This window comes from Fusarium falciforme, chromosome 1 (assembly GCF_026873545.1).
Source record: "Fusarium falciforme chromosome 1, complete sequence".
Classification (NCBI taxonomy): domain Eukaryota; kingdom Fungi; phylum Ascomycota; class Sordariomycetes; order Hypocreales; family Nectriaceae; genus Fusarium; species Fusarium falciforme.
Genome location: NC_070544.1, coordinates 4,749,050 through 4,767,638, shown reverse-complemented (window position 1 = coordinate 4,767,638; position 18,589 = coordinate 4,749,050). Strand labels below are relative to the sequence as shown.

Genomic DNA, 18,589 nt, shown 5'->3' with positions numbered 1-18,589 from the left:
GTGTCTCGATTAAACACACACATCCCCTCTATACTTGAGCAAAAACGCCTTTCCATGGATGAAACCTAGAATGAACTCAACCCAATCACGCAGACTTTTTCGCCTTCTTGGCCTTTTTCCTCTTGTCGCCAAATGCCTCCTCGTACACCTCGCTCGCCGTCTGGCCGACCTTGCGCTTCTGCTTGGCCGCCTTGACGCTGACCACGGGGTTCGACTTGCCCTGCTTGGTTGCGCTCAGAACTTGCTTTTCCGCCTCTTCCCACGCCGGAGCGTCGCCGTCGATCTCATACCTTGAACTCGTTAGCTATATACGTCTCACTGTTTAGCAGGAAAAACTCACTGGTCAAGGGGCAAAGAGTCAATAAGCTCCCTTTGCTTCTTCTTGAGCTCCCTCAACGCCTCATCACCACCCTCCTCCAGTTCATCGTCGAGCGTAGTAGCCAAAGGCACGAATCGGTCATCCACAATCTCGTCGTCGTGAGCTCCGCTGGCATTCTCACGAGTCACACCGAGGCGCTCGGCCTTGGGGAGCTCGGCATCAACGGCCTCCGAGACAAGGGTTGCAAAGTGTCCGGTCACCTTGCGCAGGATCTTGATGAACATGGCAAGGAGCTGAGACGAGGGCAGGGAGAGTTCTTGAGACACGACATCTACGTCCTTGTGCTGCAGACCGATAGCGAGCAGAATGCACTGCTGGACACCCGTCAACTTGATGTCAGACTTGAGGCGGCCGGTGAAGTAGAGGTTGGCGATGGTCGGGATCAGATCAAGCACAACGTGGTAGTCGAGCATGTTGTTGGCGTACGACTCGAGTCGCTTCAGATCGAAAGGACTCAAGAGCCTGTCGAGCTCCACCTTGGTCAAAGGCTGGATCTCGGTTGAGTCTAGCTTGGCACCAGCATTGGCAGACTCGTCAATGCTGAGAGCACTGATGGCAGGGAATGAGCCGAACTGGTACGAGAGCAGAGACAGGAATCGCTTGTGGAAATCCCGGGAGAAGGCACCGAGCCAGCTGCGGTCATCACTGTTCTCAAGCGGTCGCAGCATAACGCAAGTGTGCTCTCCAGTAAGGTCGTTGGCGGTCTGGCGGAGGTACACAGGAGAGAAAGATGCCCGCTTCCAGAACTTGTGCAGAGGAGGTGTCAAGCCGTAGCTCACACCGATGTAGTCAAGTCTCTCGGGCTTCTTCTCCGAGAGCTTGGAGAACAGAGGAGGCATCTTGTTAATATCCCTCACTTTGATATCGTCGTCAAGCAGAGATGCATTGGCCAGATCCGCATCGGTAACTCGAGTCATGGCATCCTCCATGGCCTGGTCCTCATCCTCGGACAGGTTGGCGAACCGGCCTTCATAATAATCGGTAAGGAGCTCCAGCGCCTTTGTACCGTATCCCATAGAGACATACTCGGGGTTCGTGGCAATGCGAACAACTCGAGCACCAGACAGAGAAGCAAAGTCCTCGTCTTGGAACTGCTGGCTGACCAACCAGGGGATGAGATCACCGTTTGGCCGTTGTCCTCGGCTTAGACTGTTGAGAACACTCTGTCTGCTAATCTTTCCTTCCAGTGACACTTGAATCACGCAAAGCGGCTCTGGCAATCTTGTGCTATCCTCGGAGACAGGGGGAACAAGAACGAACAACTCATGGGCGGGAGCATCACTCATGAGCTGCAGGTCATCTGGTGAGTTCTTGTAATGGCTGGCAACGTACAGAGCAACCATCTGCTGCAAGAACTTCTCTGATACGGGATGGAAAGAAAACAGGGTATCTCGGTTGACGTTCAGAAGCTGACATTGTGTGGGATCCGGGCAGCCGTTGATGTTGGACTTTGCCTTGGGCAGGGTGGCATCGAGGCAGAGCAGGGTGTTGAGCCACTTCTCGACGGCATCTCCTTGGGCGTATCGAATGGGCTCGGAGAGGGTGATCTCTCGCAACTTTCGGCCAGCCTGGAACTCCTCCTTTGAGGCCCTGCCAGTTGAGCGATCCGCAAGCTCAGTACCCTCGCCGGTTGAGGAGGCGGAGCGTGACTGTTCCCTGAGCTGCTTGATCAGCTTCAGAGACAGAGATCGACCAGTTCCTTCGTAACCGTTGATGGTGGAGGCCATAAACACCAGGTAAGGACCCATCAGCTTCCGCACAAGCGGCAGAGGAATAGCGGCAGCCTCATCGATCACCACCAGCTCAGCCTGTCCTAGCACGTGGGCGTCCTGAGGTCGGATGTACTGGATCGTCTGTCGGTGTTGTCGGTGGATGTTGACTCGAACAATGGCCTTGTTGAAATCGGGGTTGGTGCTCTGGATGATGGAGTAGTCGGCGTGGTCAGCGTATCCCAGGGCGTCGAAGCCCTTGAAAACAAACTCGAAGAGGGTCTTCAAGTTCTCGGGCGAGGGAGAGGTAATGAAGATGTTGCTGTATCCGTATGCGACAGCGGCTGCGACAGCAACACCAAGAGCAGCAGACTTTCCTCGACCTCGAGCTGCAGTCAGGGCAACGGTGCTTCGCAGCGTCTTCTCAGCGATCGCATCTGTGAAAGTGATGAGGGCCTTGGCCTGATCGAGGGTCCTGGCAAGGGAGATAAGAGATCCCACAGGCTGTCGGTCCTCATTCTGCTCCTTGACGGCCTCGAGCTCAGCCTGCGACTCGGACTTGGGCTGGTCCAGGTCAGCAGGGGGAAGAGCTTTTACGCCCTTGCCACCGGAGATGGGAAGCACGTTCATCTCATCGTCAATGACCAGACACGAGTTGCAGCCACCCAGCGAAAGGATGAAGCGCTCGTTGAATCGCGCAACCACGTCGTCGTGGGCCTCGGTCCTGTACCGCGAGTGGACGTCCATGGACAGGTTGTAGAGCTGCTTCAAGCTGTTCATTCCCTTGAGCAGCAGAATGACCATACCGCCACCCTCAACAGTCTCGATCGTTCGCGCAAGCGTGTTGGGTGTGATGGCCTCAAAGTCCTGCAGAATGCACATGCCAAAGGTCTGACCCAGGATCTTGTCCGTCTCCTTGTAGTAGGTGTATCGGATGTTGTGCAGCGACACAAACAGCTCGAAGGGGTCTTCCTGGTTCGCCTCGCGGATGCCTCGCTTGATCTCCTTCTTGATCTTTGTCTCGCGCTTCTTCCGGTGACTGTCGTCCTCGCGTTAGCTCGTGGCATTGGGCAGAGGGGCCTCGGGAGCATACCTGGTAAAGCCAAGGAGCTTGTGCTTGTACGCCCACAGGACCGAATTGTTCTGGTTCGGCGTGGCCTGCGACGCCTGGGCCATGATATAGTGCAGGTTCACGATAATGTCCTTGGACTTGTCTCCCACCACCACGAAGAAGCTTCTCTTCTTCTCCTGCACTCCATTCTTGATGAGCGCCTGGATGCGCGAGTCTCTATATTCTCGCCGTCAGCATATATGATTAGCAGGCCTAGCAGTTAGTTCACTTACACAACTTTGCGCGCCATGGTTGCTGGATTTTCCACAGGCCAATCGCTTTGAAAATACGCTGGCGCATATGCGATCTCGTCTCGAGGTGGGACTGGGTCAAAAATCCAAAATTTTGGCGGTCGGGGACTTTCTGCCGGGCGGTGAACTCGGTGAGGATCTCTAAGTGGGGGTCTCACCGTTAGGGCCGCTTGACCGAGTGCTCACCTGCGACTCACCTCGGTGGACTATTGAAATTCAACCACATTCGCAACGCCGATGATTGGCTTTGGTCGTGGCTTTGTATTTGACTTTGAAATTGAATTCAGGAGTTGTATCATTCGATATTTCCCCCTTGTATACTCATATGAGATCATAAAAGCCATGGTTTTCGATCACACTGACCTGATCAAATCAGGTTCAGGACTTCTAGAAATATTTCACGAGGATCAAACTTGAACAAGAAGAAAGAGAGTGAATTTTACAGCTAGTTATACAGTATCGTCTTGTTTGGGAGACTGCAGTCACCATGTGGAAACGGCTCAGCTCATTTGCAATGATGATTGTTACCTGCGCGAGTCTATAGTAAGATGAAAAGCCTTACAGCGCACTGCCACAGTTCCACAAAGACAATTCATCACCTTCCATGCCCAGACACCACGAATGAATAACCCCTTCGAATGCTCATGTGTGTGTGAGAGAGAAAAGGAAATAGCAGTCGAGCAAGGGGTGGGGGAGCATAAAAACACAGTCCTCTAAGTTCGGTCCAACTTGCGGCGCAGGACTCGCGTCCGCTTCATGAGCTTCTTGTACTTCTTCTTCTTCATCTTGAGTTTTCGTTGTCGCTTGACGCTGATGGCGTGCATGTCGCGGCGGCCCTGGGCCTCGTCAAACTTGAGCTGGCGGAGGGCGAGTCGCTCGAGGAAGCTCCGGGGCTGGGCGTCCTGCATGATTCGGGGGCTATGGGCCATGATGCGGATCTGGCCATCGGGGTCGGTTGACTCCTCAATGGTGAAGAGGGCCTTGTAGACGCGGTGCTGGGGAACCTCCTCGGCGGCCTCAGCCTCGGCGACGGCACCGTCCGTCTCGGCAGCGGACTGCGGTTGGGGCAGCGGTGGCGGTCGGAAAGGGAGGAACTCGCCCGACATGGTGTCGATCTGGAGGTACATGCTCGACTCGCTGCCGTCGGCGTTCTTGATATCAACCTTGTGCATGGAATCCTGTCCCTCCTGCTGTCCGATGGTCATCTGGGCCATGGGGCCTTCCAGCTGGTCGATAGTGTCGGAAAGAGTCGACATGGTGTCGGACATCTTGTTGTTCCTGGTTCGGGAGGTGAAAATGGAAGCAAAGTGCTCATCAGTCACAGCTCGGGGCATCGTTTGTGTGACCGAGATGGGCCTATGTAGCGAGAAGAAACTTGATAGACCGAGAGCTGGACCATAGTCAGCAAATGCCATACGAAAATCCACCATTGAGACACCCGATGACCTACCTTCTTGCGACATGTGGTGCGTGTTGGGGACGCTGGGCAACTTCTTGACAGAAGCCGCTCGTTCGGAGGCATCCTTGCTGCTCTTGCGTTTCCGCTTCTCAGTGCCAGACTTGGGGCTCGCGGTCGAGGCGGGGACCGACTGGCCGGCCGAGATTTCGTTGGAGCCGTTATCAGATCTCGAGGGCTTGGAGGAGGAGCATCGTCGCTGCTGGTTGCGAATAAAGACGGGGATGGCCTTGGGAGCCGAGGAGGCGAGGGCAGAGATGACGCCGGTCTGAGGGGCGGAGGAGATGGCGGAGGAGGCGACACGCCGCACCGAGGAGGGCAACATGGCTGTTACCGCGGCGCTGGCAGTCCGCAGAGGTTGTCGATGGAGGAGAGAGGGTGTTTTGGAGGTCGTGACGACTTCCTGATGGTGTCGGTTGTATCTTCAAAACCCGGATTTGGCCGCTCGGAAAAGGCTGCGCTCGCTGTGATGGGTGAGTGGACGTGAGTGGACGGGGAGTGGCGCTAAACTGCTTGTGGCCTAAGGCAGCAAGCGATAACGGGACTGGCAACTAAGGTCTCCCAACCGCTGCACCTTGATTGATCACGGGGCTTCTCCGCAGCTGAACTGAAGCAAGGCAATAAGTGACTCAAAAAGGCGGGATAGAAGCTAATGGCCATTTATTTGGCCTCTGTGATCCTATTTTGGTCATTTTGGCATGATTCCATGAGCGCATTCATGTTATTGTTGCCGCAATGGCTGAGCACATCATGAGGAGAGATATCGTCGTTGCGCCATGAGGCTTAGCGGCTCATCCCGCACTCGTAAGATAAGTCGGACGAGACAAGGTAGATCCAACTAGTGGACTTTGAATTGCTTACTGTACAATGATGAATTTGGTCTATCAGAAACATGGTCTGAGTCTTCAAGATGCGATGCTCGCTCTCTCTTTCTTTCCTTTCCCTTCTTATCCTTTCCTGGTGACCTTTTATCCCGAAATCAACCGAAACAGATGCTATCTTGACGCGAACATGAACACACTTCTATGTCTATGTCTCAAAGTAAACGGCAAAGATGCTTTCGAATAATCCGATATGGCTGATTACCGGTTATTGATCCAGCTCAGGTAGGAGTTCCAACCGATCGACACGATGTTGGCAAAGAAGACTCGGTGCTGGAGGGGGATGAAGGAGAAGTTGATGACCTGGACAAAGGGCCAGAGCATCCAGTTAGCCTTGAGCGCCGGCCACCAGGTGGTCTCGACTCGTTGCTTGGGGCTGTTGCCTTCCATGGTGGCCATGCTGCCAAGGAAGACGCCGATCATGACGGGTGCAAAGAGAAGCTGATCGCAAGCCACACGGGCGAGAGTTTCAACCTTCTTGTTGCGCGCGTTGACGTTGCGAGCGAGGAAACCAAACCAGGTTGTCGCAACGGGGCCAAAGACGACTATGAAGAGTTAGTTAAGGATTCGAAATAGTGAATTACCGTTGGAGATACTCACAGCCACCGTACAGGGCCATGCGACCTGTTCGAACCAAGTCATGCTTCTCCATGCCCTTCTTCTCGACGAGCTGCTGAGCCGTGATATCACCAGTAGCAAAGAGCACCGCTGTGGTGACGCTCTGAGTGAGCAGCGGGCGAGCGGCCAGCCGGGCGTTGTACCTGAGCGATCCAGGGTCAGCACGGACGTTGCGACAGATGATGGGACGTGCCTGAGTGAAGCATTCTAGAAGACATACCAACGAATAAAAGAAGCCATTGCGACGGTGGATTTGACTCTCTGGGCGAATCGAGGAACGAAGAATGGATCTGCTTTGGATCTTGGCCAAAGTTTAAAATTCACTCAAAAATCCTTTTCGCTTTGGCTTTTTGGGAGAGAGAAAGAGACCGGCAGGGCGCGCGCCTCTAGGATTCCCCAACTCCGAGCCTTTTGGTCAATGTACGCCACAACGTTGGGCGAGAGACGCGTCTATGCGACGATTGGCGAGAGGACGTGAGGCTGCTGCAGGTAAGGTAGTCAGGCGGGAAATACCCCAACTCGCGGAGGAAAGGAAACAACGGTAGGTATCAAGAGAAGAAATTGGAGAAGGGAAGATGGCGTTTCTTTTTTTTTTTTTTTTGTCGAGTTTGATTACGCGGTACCGTTGTTTTGCGAAGGGGGAAGAAAAAAAAAAAGTACGATTCAGGTACTAGAGCGGCAAACAGCTACAGCACAAGTATCATGACGTAGCGAAGTCGGCGTTTGATAGGAGTCGACCTGAGGTGGCCTTGGTTTCCTCTCTAGGGGCTCCAGAGTTTTTGTGTTTCCTGATGAGCACTATCCTCACCACCAAGAGATCCGCCCGGTTAAACTCGCCATCTCGGTTTAATGCACACCGATGTCCGATTACGAAGATGGCGTCTGGTGCTTTTATGAGTTTACTGAGAGATGAGGTGCACGATTACTGCATGGCCATGCCTCATCAATGGAATGAATGGGATGGGACGGGATGCGGAGTTTCCTGGCTTGGATAGCGGGCTTTCTCTACTCCAGGCAGCTAGGATTTCGACCTGGACTAGCGGGCTTGCAAAGAAGAAAAGAAAAGTCGATCCGTTCTCGTGAGCCTGTGAGATTGAATCTACTGTGGAGTTTCAAGTCTGTCCAAAGGGGCGAGACCAATGAGGACGGTTGCTTTGCTGTGATGGGCGTCTTCTCCGCACATTGCAACTGCATAGAAATGGATCTAGAGTTGGTTATCAGGCGCTCTCATCGCTTGACGCCGGGACTTCGGCGTGTTCCTAGGCTCCGAGATGCATCAATATCTAGAGCACCTCGGCTCGCGTAAGAAGTTGGCGTTTCTCCCTCTACCATCACTGATGGCGATACCGGCTAAGCCAAGATGAAGCATTGCAAATTGCCTCAGGGCGGCTAACCGGTGTTGGCCAAACTCCCAGTGCAACTAGCAACTGAGACAATTTCCCAAATGGGAGCTAGACGCGGCAGCGAGACGGATATATGCATCTTCACTCTTCACTTACTACGTCCAATATCTTCTCTCCCGAAACATCATTCTCGTCAATGGGGGCACAACGTCTGATGAAGCTTATCTCGTTGACCCCGGCGAACAAGGACCCTGCGTTACCCCACGTGTGGTCGGGCCAATCTCTCACCGAGGACCCTGAAGCATCACCGTGCTCATGAGGATGAATAGATGCAGAAGATCAAGGTAGGATTTGGTTGACGAGAAAAAGAGTTGAAATAATGGATATCTACCCAAGAAATCATCTCATTTGCTCCTCTACCGAATCAGTCAAACCCCAAACAACCGAAGGCTTCACCATTGGTCAGACCACCCATGATGATATGTAGCCGCCCTACTAACCAGGGTCTGATCACGAATGCCTCACACCAGCCACCGCGTTCGCGCAACATGACCCTCTCTCAAACCCCGTACAAGCCAGCTTTTCGATCTCAACTCTGAGCGCACATACCGAGACAAAAAATGCCCAGCACCGCCCCCTCAGAGGCCGACTCGACGGTGGCTCACCACCAGCCGCCACGCTCGCACAGGACGTTCCGTCTCATCACCATCGCCTCATTTCTCCCCGCGTTTCCCCTCTGCCTGGCCCACGGCATCCTCTCGCACAACCCCGTTCCCGCGGTCGGCCTCGTCCCTCTTGCGTTTTCTGCTAGTGGCGGTGTGTTTCTGCTTCGTCGACGCGATGATGATACTGGACTTGCCCTGAGGCTGTCGCACCCTGTACTGGTCTTTGTTTGCGACGTGATACTCTCTGCCGCCTTTATGGTCGTTTTGGTCTTTACATGGATCTCAAAGGGCGATTCAGCTTCGCTGAGTATGCTGGCTGCCTATGCAACTATTCCTCTGCTGGTCAACTTGTTAGTTGTTCCTCAGCTCATCTCCCAGTGTAAGCATGCTGACTAGACCCAGTCTCATCCACCTCCTTCTTGCCCTGGAAGCTTTCTACACGGGCCTCGCTATCCACAGCCTCGTCCAATGGCTCGCCTGGAGAACACTCCCGCCCGACTGCCCCAACTGCAACCACCGGCTCCGACCAGATTTCCCCGAACTGCCCTGGCTGGAGCGTATCCGACAGCAGCGACATGGGGAGTATGCCACCTTGTTTGTCGACGAAGAGCACCGGTATCATGACGAAGAGGATGAGCAGGCTCTGGACCGTGCTGCTGAGGAGGCTGCTGAGGCTGAGGCTGAGGCTGCAGCCGCCAATGTTGTGCCAGAGGCTGTTGAGGTGAGGAGGAAGAACAGCCGCAAGAGCAAGACGACTACGCCACCGTCTCGAGAGGAGCCTGTGTCTCCATGGGGTTCATAGTTGGACGGCTGCTAGGATAAGATACTAAGGAGGTGGAGAACATGGCTTTGGGGGGGCGTTGTGACGACGTGACTGGTTTCATTATCTACATACCCATTTGCGCGGGCAGAATGCTATAGTGATGGTATCTCGGGATTACATAAATAGAAATACAGCTCAATTCAATCCTAACCTTAAAAGTGCTCCTTCCAGAAACGGAACTCGACGTCCTTGACCGTAGCAGACTTACAAGCAGTCTTGATATCACGAGCTGGATACAGTTAGTATGAGGCAGAGACATGGCTAGGGGGGAGGGAACTAACCTGCTGAAGAAGGACCGCAGAAGTAAACACCAACAGTCGTCCGCATGTGACTCTCAAGTCCGTTGATATACGTCCGGTCCAGGATGCCGTTACGCATGGTGGCAAACAGGCGCTTAAAGTCGGGTCGGCCAAAGTTGGTGCGAGACTGCAGCTCCGTCAGGGGATCCATCTGGGCGCCGACACTGTTGAGCACAATGTTCTGGGCTGTATCGATATCGAGCTTCTGGGTGAGGTAGGTGTGGATCTTGAGGAACTCGACACCTGTGCTGCCGGGAACGCGGGCGGCCTCAGTTGACTGCTCCTCGAGCGAAGACAGAAGAGTCTGGAACCACTCGAAAGAGCCAGTATCCTTGCAAACCCAGATGAACTCGACTCGGCGGAGACGGCGGGGAGGGTTGGGAGAGTTGCGCAGGTGCCAGATGTTCTTGAGGATAGCCGCCCAGGGGGTGACACCAATACCAGTACCGATGAGGACGGCGATTTCGTTCTCAAAGACGTCCTCAGCGGGAGCACCGTAGGGTCCATCGACACGGAGAGCGGGCATCTGGTCGCCGTTCTGAAGAGCGACCTCGTACATGCCCATCGGGTCGACATCATCGTAGAGCTTGGCCTGAGCAGCACCAGCACCAAGTGCATCACCCAATTCGCGGGTAAAGTCTCCAACCTGACGGACGTGAATCGACACATAGGGGTCGAAGGGGCACGAAGTGATGGTGAACGGGTGCCACTGATACTTGGAGAGAGAAGGAACCTGGATGAAGAGCCACTGGCCGGCCTTGTACTTGAACGAAGGCTTGTGGAACTGAATCTCAACCACATCGTAGGGGTGTCGGACGACTCGAGTGATCTTGGTCTCACGGCGGGCTCGGACCTCGCGCCAGAGACGCTCGATCAGGTAGAAACCGCCGGTCCAGAGCTCCCATCGCCATCCCAGGTAACCGATGCAGTGGGCCCAGTACTCATCACCAGCAAAAGGAGAGATGGCGTCGGGAGTATCTCGCACGAAGCATCCCACGGTATGAGTGTAGAGACCAAGGAAAAACGGGATAAAAAGATGGTGAGTGTACCAGAAAGTCTCAAAGGACTGCTGACGAATACGAGCGTGGGCGGTCGTGTACATGAGTAGCATGCAGAGAAGCATAACATGACCAGTGATGCCACCAGCCTGGGCATAGTGAATCTGAAGGGCGGAAACGGGTCGGATCTGGGTCAATTCGACGTTGTAGAAGTTGACATAGTGAGCGCCGGTGTGGAGGGTGGTGAAGAGGAGGATGGAGTATGCGAGCTGGCGATGCATCCACAGGTTCTCGTCGAGAGGGAGGAATCGAATCTTGGGTCGAACCCATCGCATAATAGTTCTGCAGACCGGGAGAAGGATCAACATGCAGTCGACGCTCAGAACGAGACCGGCGCCACGGGAGATCCAGACTGAGAACTTGAGTGTGTTGAGACCCGCAAGTCGGGCATCAGCAGCCTGCTTCCACCTGAAGTGATGGTTAGCGATGAAGGCGGTTTTCCAGAAACATAGACTCACCATCCATAGGCAAAGATGCCCCAGTGAAAGCTCCAGAAGAGGAAGTGAAAGAACAGCTTGGTGGGCGTGAACTGCTTCCGTATTAATTCGCCATAGCTGAGTGGTGCGCCCATCTTGGCGGTTGGTGTATCGGATTTTGTGAGGATGAGAGGTTTAGAGAGTGCAAGTCGACCGGCGACAAGACTCAGAGAGTGCCAAAGAGGTGAAGCAAAGTAATGCTTCAGAAAGCTTCCAAGCGACTGATCAGATAAACCGTCGTGTGATGCCGAGTTGGTTGACACAATCCCAATTACATCCACGTCAACCCTGCTTTACCAGCGGAGGATGACGAAACCAAACCAACGATCGAAAGGAATTAATAAAAAAGAAAGTTTAGACTGATCCAGCAGCGAATGGAAGCGAAGGTAATGGCTGAGCGGCCGACGAAGGGAATGATCCTGTGGACTCGGAGGGGGCGAGGAGTCGACGACAGTGAGACGGCGGAGGAAGAGATGAGAGCAGCGAGAATCCGGGGGAAGAACCAGGTTGATAAACGAGGCCAGAGAAGGCGACCCTAGCCAAGGACGAGGATATTCGGGGCCAAGATCGACAGAGCAAGGAGTCGAGTCGGAAAAGGAAGAGGCGCGATCCGGATTCTGGTGCGACTCTGGCTCTCTCGATAGCGCAGACTTCCCAATCACCGGCGTCGTTTTCCCTTTGCGAGACGGTATTAGGCTGTACGGGAAAGGGGAATGCCGAGAAGTGCCCTGGTAGACGGTTGTCGAGGGTGAGTTGAAACGTCAGAGAAGGGGTCCAGTACAAAGATCCAAATCGTAGCGGGTTTCGTCGAGTTGGGTTTGAGACGCCGGGTGTGAGAGGGCGCTTTGACGATGGGTGGTGTTTCGCGGGGGGGAGACCAAAGTGGAGTTCTGAACTGTCGCAGCAGAGCGTCAAAGGGACAGACCTCTCTGGGGGAGGGGAGGGGGAGGAATTATTCGGATAGAAAAGATCAAAGAGGAAGAAATTGGGGACCAAACTGTTTTTGTCCTCATCGTTGACAGACAGAGATGATCGATCCATGACCATGGTGCCAACCCATCATGGGATTCCACGAGGCGACAGCAGCCCCATCCACCCTCATCCATGGGATGGTAAAAGAATTGGTTGCATATCGCATCGCGGGCGCCTATTAGAGGCCTGGGCATCCGTCCTCTGCGCCCTCTGACTGGCCGAGTATATTTGGAACACTCGATCTGAGGAGCATCCAGCCACTGAAGAGCCCTGGAGTCGAGTGTCGGGTCCCCCTGGACCTGTGATTGCCCTGGGCATGGGCTCGTCCCCGGGCGCTTAGAGGCCCAAGACGTAGCCAACGGCGAGCCTCCGTCTCCCTGCCCAGCCGTGCCAGCCTCCCCCGACTGGGTCTGGTCGACCCCTGCTCCCGTCTGCATAGGGCTTGGCAAGATGCACTGTGACGGCGCTAGTTACACGCTTGGCCTGCTGAAGCTGGCTAACCGAGCCCCTCTGACCCGTACCGAGTTTTTTTCTACTCAACGCGGCGAAGTCATGGGTGGAAAGAGGTTACCGGTACCGGTTCCTTGGGAGAGGGACGGGCATGATCTGCAAGTTGAACCGGATTGCCGTCATCATGTTGGCCCGACGAGCTGGAAACTCGATTTGTGTTGTTGGTTGTTCTGCCCTACGTTATCTCTAAAAAGCAAAGCAATCTAACGTTAGTGAGAGCCCAGCTACTAGAGAGTGACTGTCAGCATGGCGGCACCTCATCACAGCCAAGATGAGTGTGCATCAATTCCAAGAAACCCATCGTGTAGCGATTCCAAGAGGAATCGAATGACTGTCATCCGATCAATAACGTCCATCCATGCCGCACATCTGTCGTCTCCCTCACATTAGACTCATAATCTGCTAGGCCATGGTCTCTTGTCATCGTCGCAGGCTGTCCCCCTTGGTTGATCCACATGGGCTGCCAGACCGCTCTCGTCGTCGCATTGAACCGAGCGTCTCAACTGTTGACCCCTGGTTTGGCATCCAATCCAATCCAACCCAAGCTATCACTAAGAACAGCTAGATGTGATCATGTGATGATTTTTCAGCTTTCTTTTCTTTCACACTGCGTGTGACTCGACACCCTCGCTGTGATAAAGGAGAGGCGATCGTCTGACTCGTGGTATACGCGCTGAGTGTCAGACGAAGGATTTAGAAAACATAGCCTTGGTCTCTTTTCGAGTGTAGCCGCATAGACGGGCCGGATTGGGCTGTAACTGGACCCTTGCCGTCACACGAAACCCTCGACTCCCTCAGCCCCGAAACGGCCGCCGCTCTGGTCGGGGTCCGACTCCGCTTCGGAGGAGTGGGGCCGGTTGGATGGAGAGGTGACGGCCAGGAGCCGGAAGGGGATGCCCTCCAGAGGATATCAACGATTAGGTAGTTTTAGCCTGCAACTGTGACCATCAGTTCCTTCCAAGTCAAGTTAGTCTTCCCGATATAGTAGCTCTACCTAACAATATGCTACATGCTAAGAGCAGTCCAAGCACTGTTAGTTTGTGTTACCACTCCGCAAAGAGCAGCTGAGTCTATCGATCCTTGCTTCAGATCGAGACGAGAAACTTACTTAGTCCTCATGATGAAACTGGCAACTCTACCAACCAGATCCATGATGATCATTGTCGAATTCATCAATTCCCCGAGCGGGTTCCCACAGACGATCTCGATGCCCCGCTTCTTGTCGAGCAAGCTTGATTTCACCTCCTGCACTGACGTGTTGGTGGTGTCAGGCAGTCTTTTGCATTCTGGTTTTTGTTTTTCCAAGAACCAATTAAAATCTCATTCTATCTGAGTAATAATGCATCGATGACCGTTGAACTGTACCTGGAGCTAGCTGGATCACACAGCATGGATGCTGTACTGGCTTAGACTCGTGATCAGCTAGTCCACTAACTCTACCAACGCCCGTTCCGTCCATGTATTGGTTAGCCTCATAACTCAATCGCCGGAGAAAAAAAACAGTCCCAAACTATCGCCAAGTGTTGACATCAAGAATTCGCTCGCCAAGCTTCAAAATCTTTGCTTTATGCGAGGAAGGCTTGTTTATCTGGGCACTATGGCACCGCCAAGATGGAAACACGGCACGTGCCATGCCACCAATTGATGACGTAGGGCCACCTCATCCGCCTCAATCCTGCCTGCCATGCCACATGGATGATGGGGATTGAGGCTGGAGCTCGACTGCCTTTTCGTAAGCAACAGCTTGAGGCTTTCTCGACTTCTTTCTTTCACTTCTCCCAAGACATTTCAGTGTCGAATCTCATCTCTTTGCCAATTGCATCATCCTGTCGCTACGGAGCTTGACCACTACGAGAGCATAACACCCCCGCAATGTCTGGCAAGGATGATGCTGAGGAGCACCGCCGCTACACAGCTCCATATAGCGCCAGGAACCCTATCCCCACAATATCCAAGTACCGAGAAGAGAGGGCAGCTCGACAAGAAGAGGCACTGAACAAGAGCAATGGTGTTCCAGAGGGAAGCGGGACTAATGACTATCTATCGCAACAGAAGTCAAGAGAAGACCCCGGGCCACGTCCAGAGTCGGAAGACGCCAAGCAAGATGACATCGACAAGGGTCAGGATGACGAGGAATTTGAGGGCATCAAGGATACCTCTCAGATTGAAGGACAGTCGTCTGATCCCAAAAAGAGGAGAAAGGAGATGAAGAAGAATAGAAAGGAGAGGGCAGAACGAGAAGTCACCGACCCAGTTACTCACCTCCCTGTCACCATACACGATTTCACCGATGAAGCACTCAAGGAGGTAGGAGTCAACCATCCTTCCTTTGGCACGACTCAGCGGACAGCAACCGGTCTTGATGGGAAAAACAAGTCCCAAACCCAGCTTCAGGAGGAACATCAGGACATCCAGCAGAGCCATGATGCCATGGGCGAGCTATTTCCACCACCAGACTTCGATGCTCTTCGACTCGAGATGGCGCAGATCAGCAAACGTGGTGTCACATTTGGACTTGCAGCTATCGCAACGGTCATCGCCGGAACATTTTCCTTTGAACGAACCTTGAGAGAGGACTTACTTCCGGTTGGAGGTTGGGCATCGGCTGTGGGAGGGGGTATGCTTTGGATCGTGTTAGCCGCAGCATGTACGGCATCTGTTTGGTTCCTCATTGTGTCCGTCCGAGAATGGATGGCGAATAAGATCAACAACATTTTCCAGGACGAAGTCTGGGACGCTCATCGGCGAGGCGTTATCAAGGCATCCAAGAACCACGACACTGAGACTACCGTTTGGTTGAATTCCCTTCTTGGCTCTGTGTGGCCTCTCATCAACCCCGACCTCTTTGCCAGTCTCGCAGACACCTTGGAAGACGTTATGCAGGCTTCACTACCCAAACTCATCCGGATGGTCAGCGTAGAGGATATTGGCCAGGGCAGCGAGGCGTTGCGAATCCTTGGCATCCGGTGGCTTCCTACTGGTGCTGCCGCCAGGGCAGTTGGTGAAGATGGGAAACTCATGACTGCAGAGCAGAGTGACAACGATACTGAGAAGAAGGACGGTGAAACCGATAGCAGCAACATTGTCCAGGATGGTATGGAAGCAGAGGAGGGTGACTTTATCAACCTCGAAGTCGCATTTGCCTACCGAACTCGATCTAGTTCCAAGTCTCTCAAGGAGCGCACCAAGGATATGCATCTGTACCTTGCCTTTTACTTGCCCGGAAACATCAAGATTCCGGTCTGGGTGGATCTTCAGGGCATCATTGGCACGATGCGAATGCGCCTCCAGCTTACCCCTGATCCGCCATTCTTCGCCCTCTGCACAATCACCTTTCTCGGACAGCCCAGGGTCAACCTGAGCTGTGTGCCCCTGAGCAAGCACGCCATCAACATCATGGATGTGCCTTTTATCAGCAACTTTGTTCAAACCGCCGTTGACGCTGCCATGGCTGAATATGTCGCCCCCAAGAGCCTTACCCTTGACCTCAAGGACATGTTGGCTGGTGACGACTTCAAGAAGGATACCAACGCCGTTGGTGTAATTGTTGTGAACATCAAGCGCGGATATGATTTCAAAATGGGCGACTCTGGTATTCCGCTTGTCAAGGACGGCAGTTCAGACCCCTATGTCTCTGTTGGCTGGGCCAAGTTTGGCAAGCCGGTCTGGTCCACGCGCGTGCTTGAGAACGAGATGGAACCATATTGGGACGAGACCTGCTTCGTTTTGGTGACGCCACAGGAGCTGAATATCGATGAGAGATTGCGTATTCAACTCTGGGATTCCGATAGACTCACTGCAGACGATGATCTTGGACGAATCGAGGTCAGGATAAAGGAGCTGATGAAGAGCGACAGCACCAACGGGCGGATGTCGACTCGACAGGACGGCTTCAGGGCTCTCAAGTCGGGCGACAACATGCCTGGCAAGCTCGAATGGAGTGTCGGTTACTACTCCAAGACCAGAATCCAGCAAGATCAATTTGAGCGACAAACTCACGATCCCGAAATTCGCACCATGGAACAGCTCAAAGAGAAGGTGGACAAATCTTGCGAACGTAAACTCCGAGAGACCATGCTCAAGGAGGGCAAGAAGGAACAAGACATCAACGAACTCGAACAGCAAAAGGCCCAAGAGTTGAAAACTGAGCAGGACGCCATGATCATCTCGGCACCACCCCCTGATGGCTACCCCAGTGGTCTTTTCAGCATTCAGATCCACAACATCACAGGCCTCGAGCTGGATCGTCTCAACAAGCGGCAAGCCTCGAACGATGCTGAGGCGACGGATGAGGAGGATTCTGGTGATGGTCTGCCGAGCGCTTACTGCACTATCATCCTCAACCATCGCAAGACATTCAAGACGAGGACGAAGCCTCAAAACGCTAAACCATTCTATAACGCAGGATGTGAACGTTTCGTACGTGATTGGCGTGAAGCCGAGGTGTTTGTCACTGTACGCGATGCCCGGCTGAAGGAGGACGATCCCTTACTGGGAATTGTCCACCTACCACTTTCTGAGCTCTTCCGTGAGCGCTCACAGGTCATGGGCTTCTGGCCCTTGTCAGGCGGCATTGGCCACGGACGCATCCGTCTCTCAATGGTCTGGCGCAGTGTCCAACTGCAGGCGCCGCGAAGCCTCCTGGGCTGGCAGTACGGCACCATCGAGGTTCAGCCAACAGTAACGGTTGACAACTGCCCCAAGGATCTTCGCTCGTCAAAGCTCAAGTTTCGAACCAGCATCAGCGCAGCCAAGATGTACACTGAGGATGGAGAGAATGAAGGGATGGTGACATGGAGGTCGAAGCGAGATAGGCCGCTCGCTCTGGCTGTCCAATCAAGATATAGCAGCTGTCTATCAATTGCCTTTCGTGATAAGGGCTTCTTTGGGGACGACACGGCTGCGTTCTCCGTCCTCTGGCTCAAGGATATTGCAGATGAGGAAGAGACAGAGCTGGAGCTGCCAATATGGAAGGGTGACTTCCGCCGTGCTACAGCTTGTTGTCTCAAAGAGTGCGGCGAGAAGCTTGGCACCATCAAGTTGAAGGTGACATTCTGGTCTGGTTTGGTAAATAGTCCCTTGTCGACACCACTGCAACTCTTGGAGGCAGGTGACAGCTCACAGATGCTAACCCCGTCACAGGGAAGCGCCCACTCTCGTTGGACACGCCGCGACGAGCACCTCCGCAATGTAGTCGAGGTTATTGAAACCGCACGCGACAACCTCGAAGCCGGACGTATAGAGAGGGAGGCCGGCATAGTCGACTCTGAAGGTGAGTCGTCTGGGGCAGCGCGCCGCCCACCATCGATCGGGAGCAATTCGGACTCGAGCTCCTCATCTTCCTCCGACTCAGACGGAGAGGACTCTGACATCCCCGACGGCAGTGCTGGAAACAAACAGGGTCCCATCGATCAGCTCCGCGACTATCGACGTCGGGACAAGCGTCTGCATCGGCAGCACCGGGGACTCATGCAGTGGAAGGTAAGCTCCGGATCCCCTTGTGCCTGTCCAATTTCCTCGTCTGTCGTGCTTCTATTTTGGCTGTCCAAAGCAAAGCAAAGCAGGCAAGCGAGGAGGGGGCGTGTGCATCAAAGGCATGATGCAAGAAACAACGTGGGACTGACAGATGGGCCTAGATCCCGCGTACGGCAAAGTGGATCAAGCACAAGTTCGACCGCGTTGGGGATAAGGCGTCTAGCGTCTTGGAGCATTCGTCCAAGCAACCTGGGATCGAGACCGAGGTCTAGGGCAAGCCACGCACCAGCCAAGCGACATGCCGAAGGGAAGAGTGGATATGCCGGTGCCGGCGCACAAGAGCAAGAGAGGCTGTGTAACATGATGGGTAAAATGGATCTATCAGTTAGCAAGAAGCAAGTAAACAAGCAAGCGAGGAGTGTCGGGGTAATGAGGATTCAAGATGCTTGTCGAGCGTCATATCGAGAAAGGCGGTATAACAAAAAAGAGGTATCATCCATCATTCATCGTTGCCTACCTACTGTACTTTACTTACCACATGGCTCATTAAAAACATGCCACCT

The 18,589-nt window shown here is 53.8% G+C and overlaps 6 protein-coding genes across 6 annotated transcripts; 2 read left to right on the top strand and 4 right to left on the bottom strand.

Annotated features, from left to right (window-relative positions):
- Positions 1 to 85: 85 nt before the first annotated feature.
- On the bottom strand, positions 86 to 3,449 carry NCS54_00134200 (RNA cytidine acetyltransferase; the record flags this gene model as incomplete). Its single annotated transcript, XM_053146971.1, has 4 exons — positions 86 to 290; positions 341 to 3,127; positions 3,182 to 3,376; positions 3,433 to 3,449. 4 exons carry the CDS (start codon positions 3,447 to 3,449, stop codon positions 86 to 88), a joined length of 3,204 nt encoding a protein of 1,067 aa, XP_053002946.1.
- Positions 3,450 to 4,163: 714 nt separating this feature from the next.
- Positions 4,164 to 5,309, bottom strand: NCS54_00134100 (DUF1713 domain-containing protein; the record flags this gene model as incomplete). Its single annotated transcript, XM_053146970.1, has 2 exons — positions 4,901 to 5,309; positions 4,164 to 4,840 (listed from the first exon to the last, which is right to left on the bottom strand). The coding sequence occupies exons 1-2, from the start codon at positions 5,229 to 5,231 to the stop codon at positions 4,164 to 4,166; spliced, it is 1,008 nt and encodes a 335-aa protein (XP_053002945.1). The 5' UTR covers positions 5,232 to 5,309.
- A 679-nt stretch (positions 5,310 to 5,988) lies between these two features.
- NCS54_00134000 (Protein SYM1) lies at positions 5,989 to 6,645 on the bottom strand (the record flags this gene model as incomplete). Its single annotated transcript, XM_053146969.1, has 3 exons — positions 5,989 to 6,332; positions 6,388 to 6,548; positions 6,626 to 6,645. 3 exons carry the CDS (start codon positions 6,643 to 6,645, stop codon positions 5,989 to 5,991), a joined length of 525 nt encoding a protein of 174 aa, XP_053002944.1.
- A 1,723-nt stretch (positions 6,646 to 8,368) lies between these two features.
- NCS54_00133900 (Hypothetical protein) lies at positions 8,369 to 9,215 on the top strand (the record flags this gene model as incomplete). The annotated part of the gene is made up of 2 exons (XM_053146968.1): positions 8,369 to 8,763; positions 8,816 to 9,215. 2 exons carry the CDS (start codon positions 8,369 to 8,371, stop codon positions 9,213 to 9,215), a joined length of 795 nt encoding a protein of 264 aa, XP_053002943.1.
- A 173-nt stretch (positions 9,216 to 9,388) lies between these two features.
- Positions 9,389 to 11,164, bottom strand: NCS54_00133800 (FAD-binding FR-type domain-containing protein; the record flags this gene model as incomplete). Its single annotated transcript, XM_053146967.1, has 3 exons — positions 9,389 to 9,465; positions 9,518 to 11,001; positions 11,052 to 11,164. 3 exons carry the CDS (start codon positions 11,162 to 11,164, stop codon positions 9,389 to 9,391), a joined length of 1,674 nt encoding a protein of 557 aa, XP_053002942.1.
- Positions 11,165 to 14,423: 3,259 nt separating this feature from the next.
- On the top strand, positions 14,424 to 18,298 carry NCS54_00133700 (Hypothetical protein; the record flags this gene model as incomplete). Its single annotated transcript, XM_053146966.1, has 3 exons — positions 14,424 to 17,618; positions 17,694 to 18,032; positions 18,188 to 18,298. The coding sequence occupies 3 exons, from the start codon at positions 14,424 to 14,426 to the stop codon at positions 18,296 to 18,298; spliced, it is 3,645 nt and encodes a 1,214-aa protein (XP_053002941.1).
- Between the last annotated feature and the right edge of the window lie 291 nt (positions 18,299 to 18,589).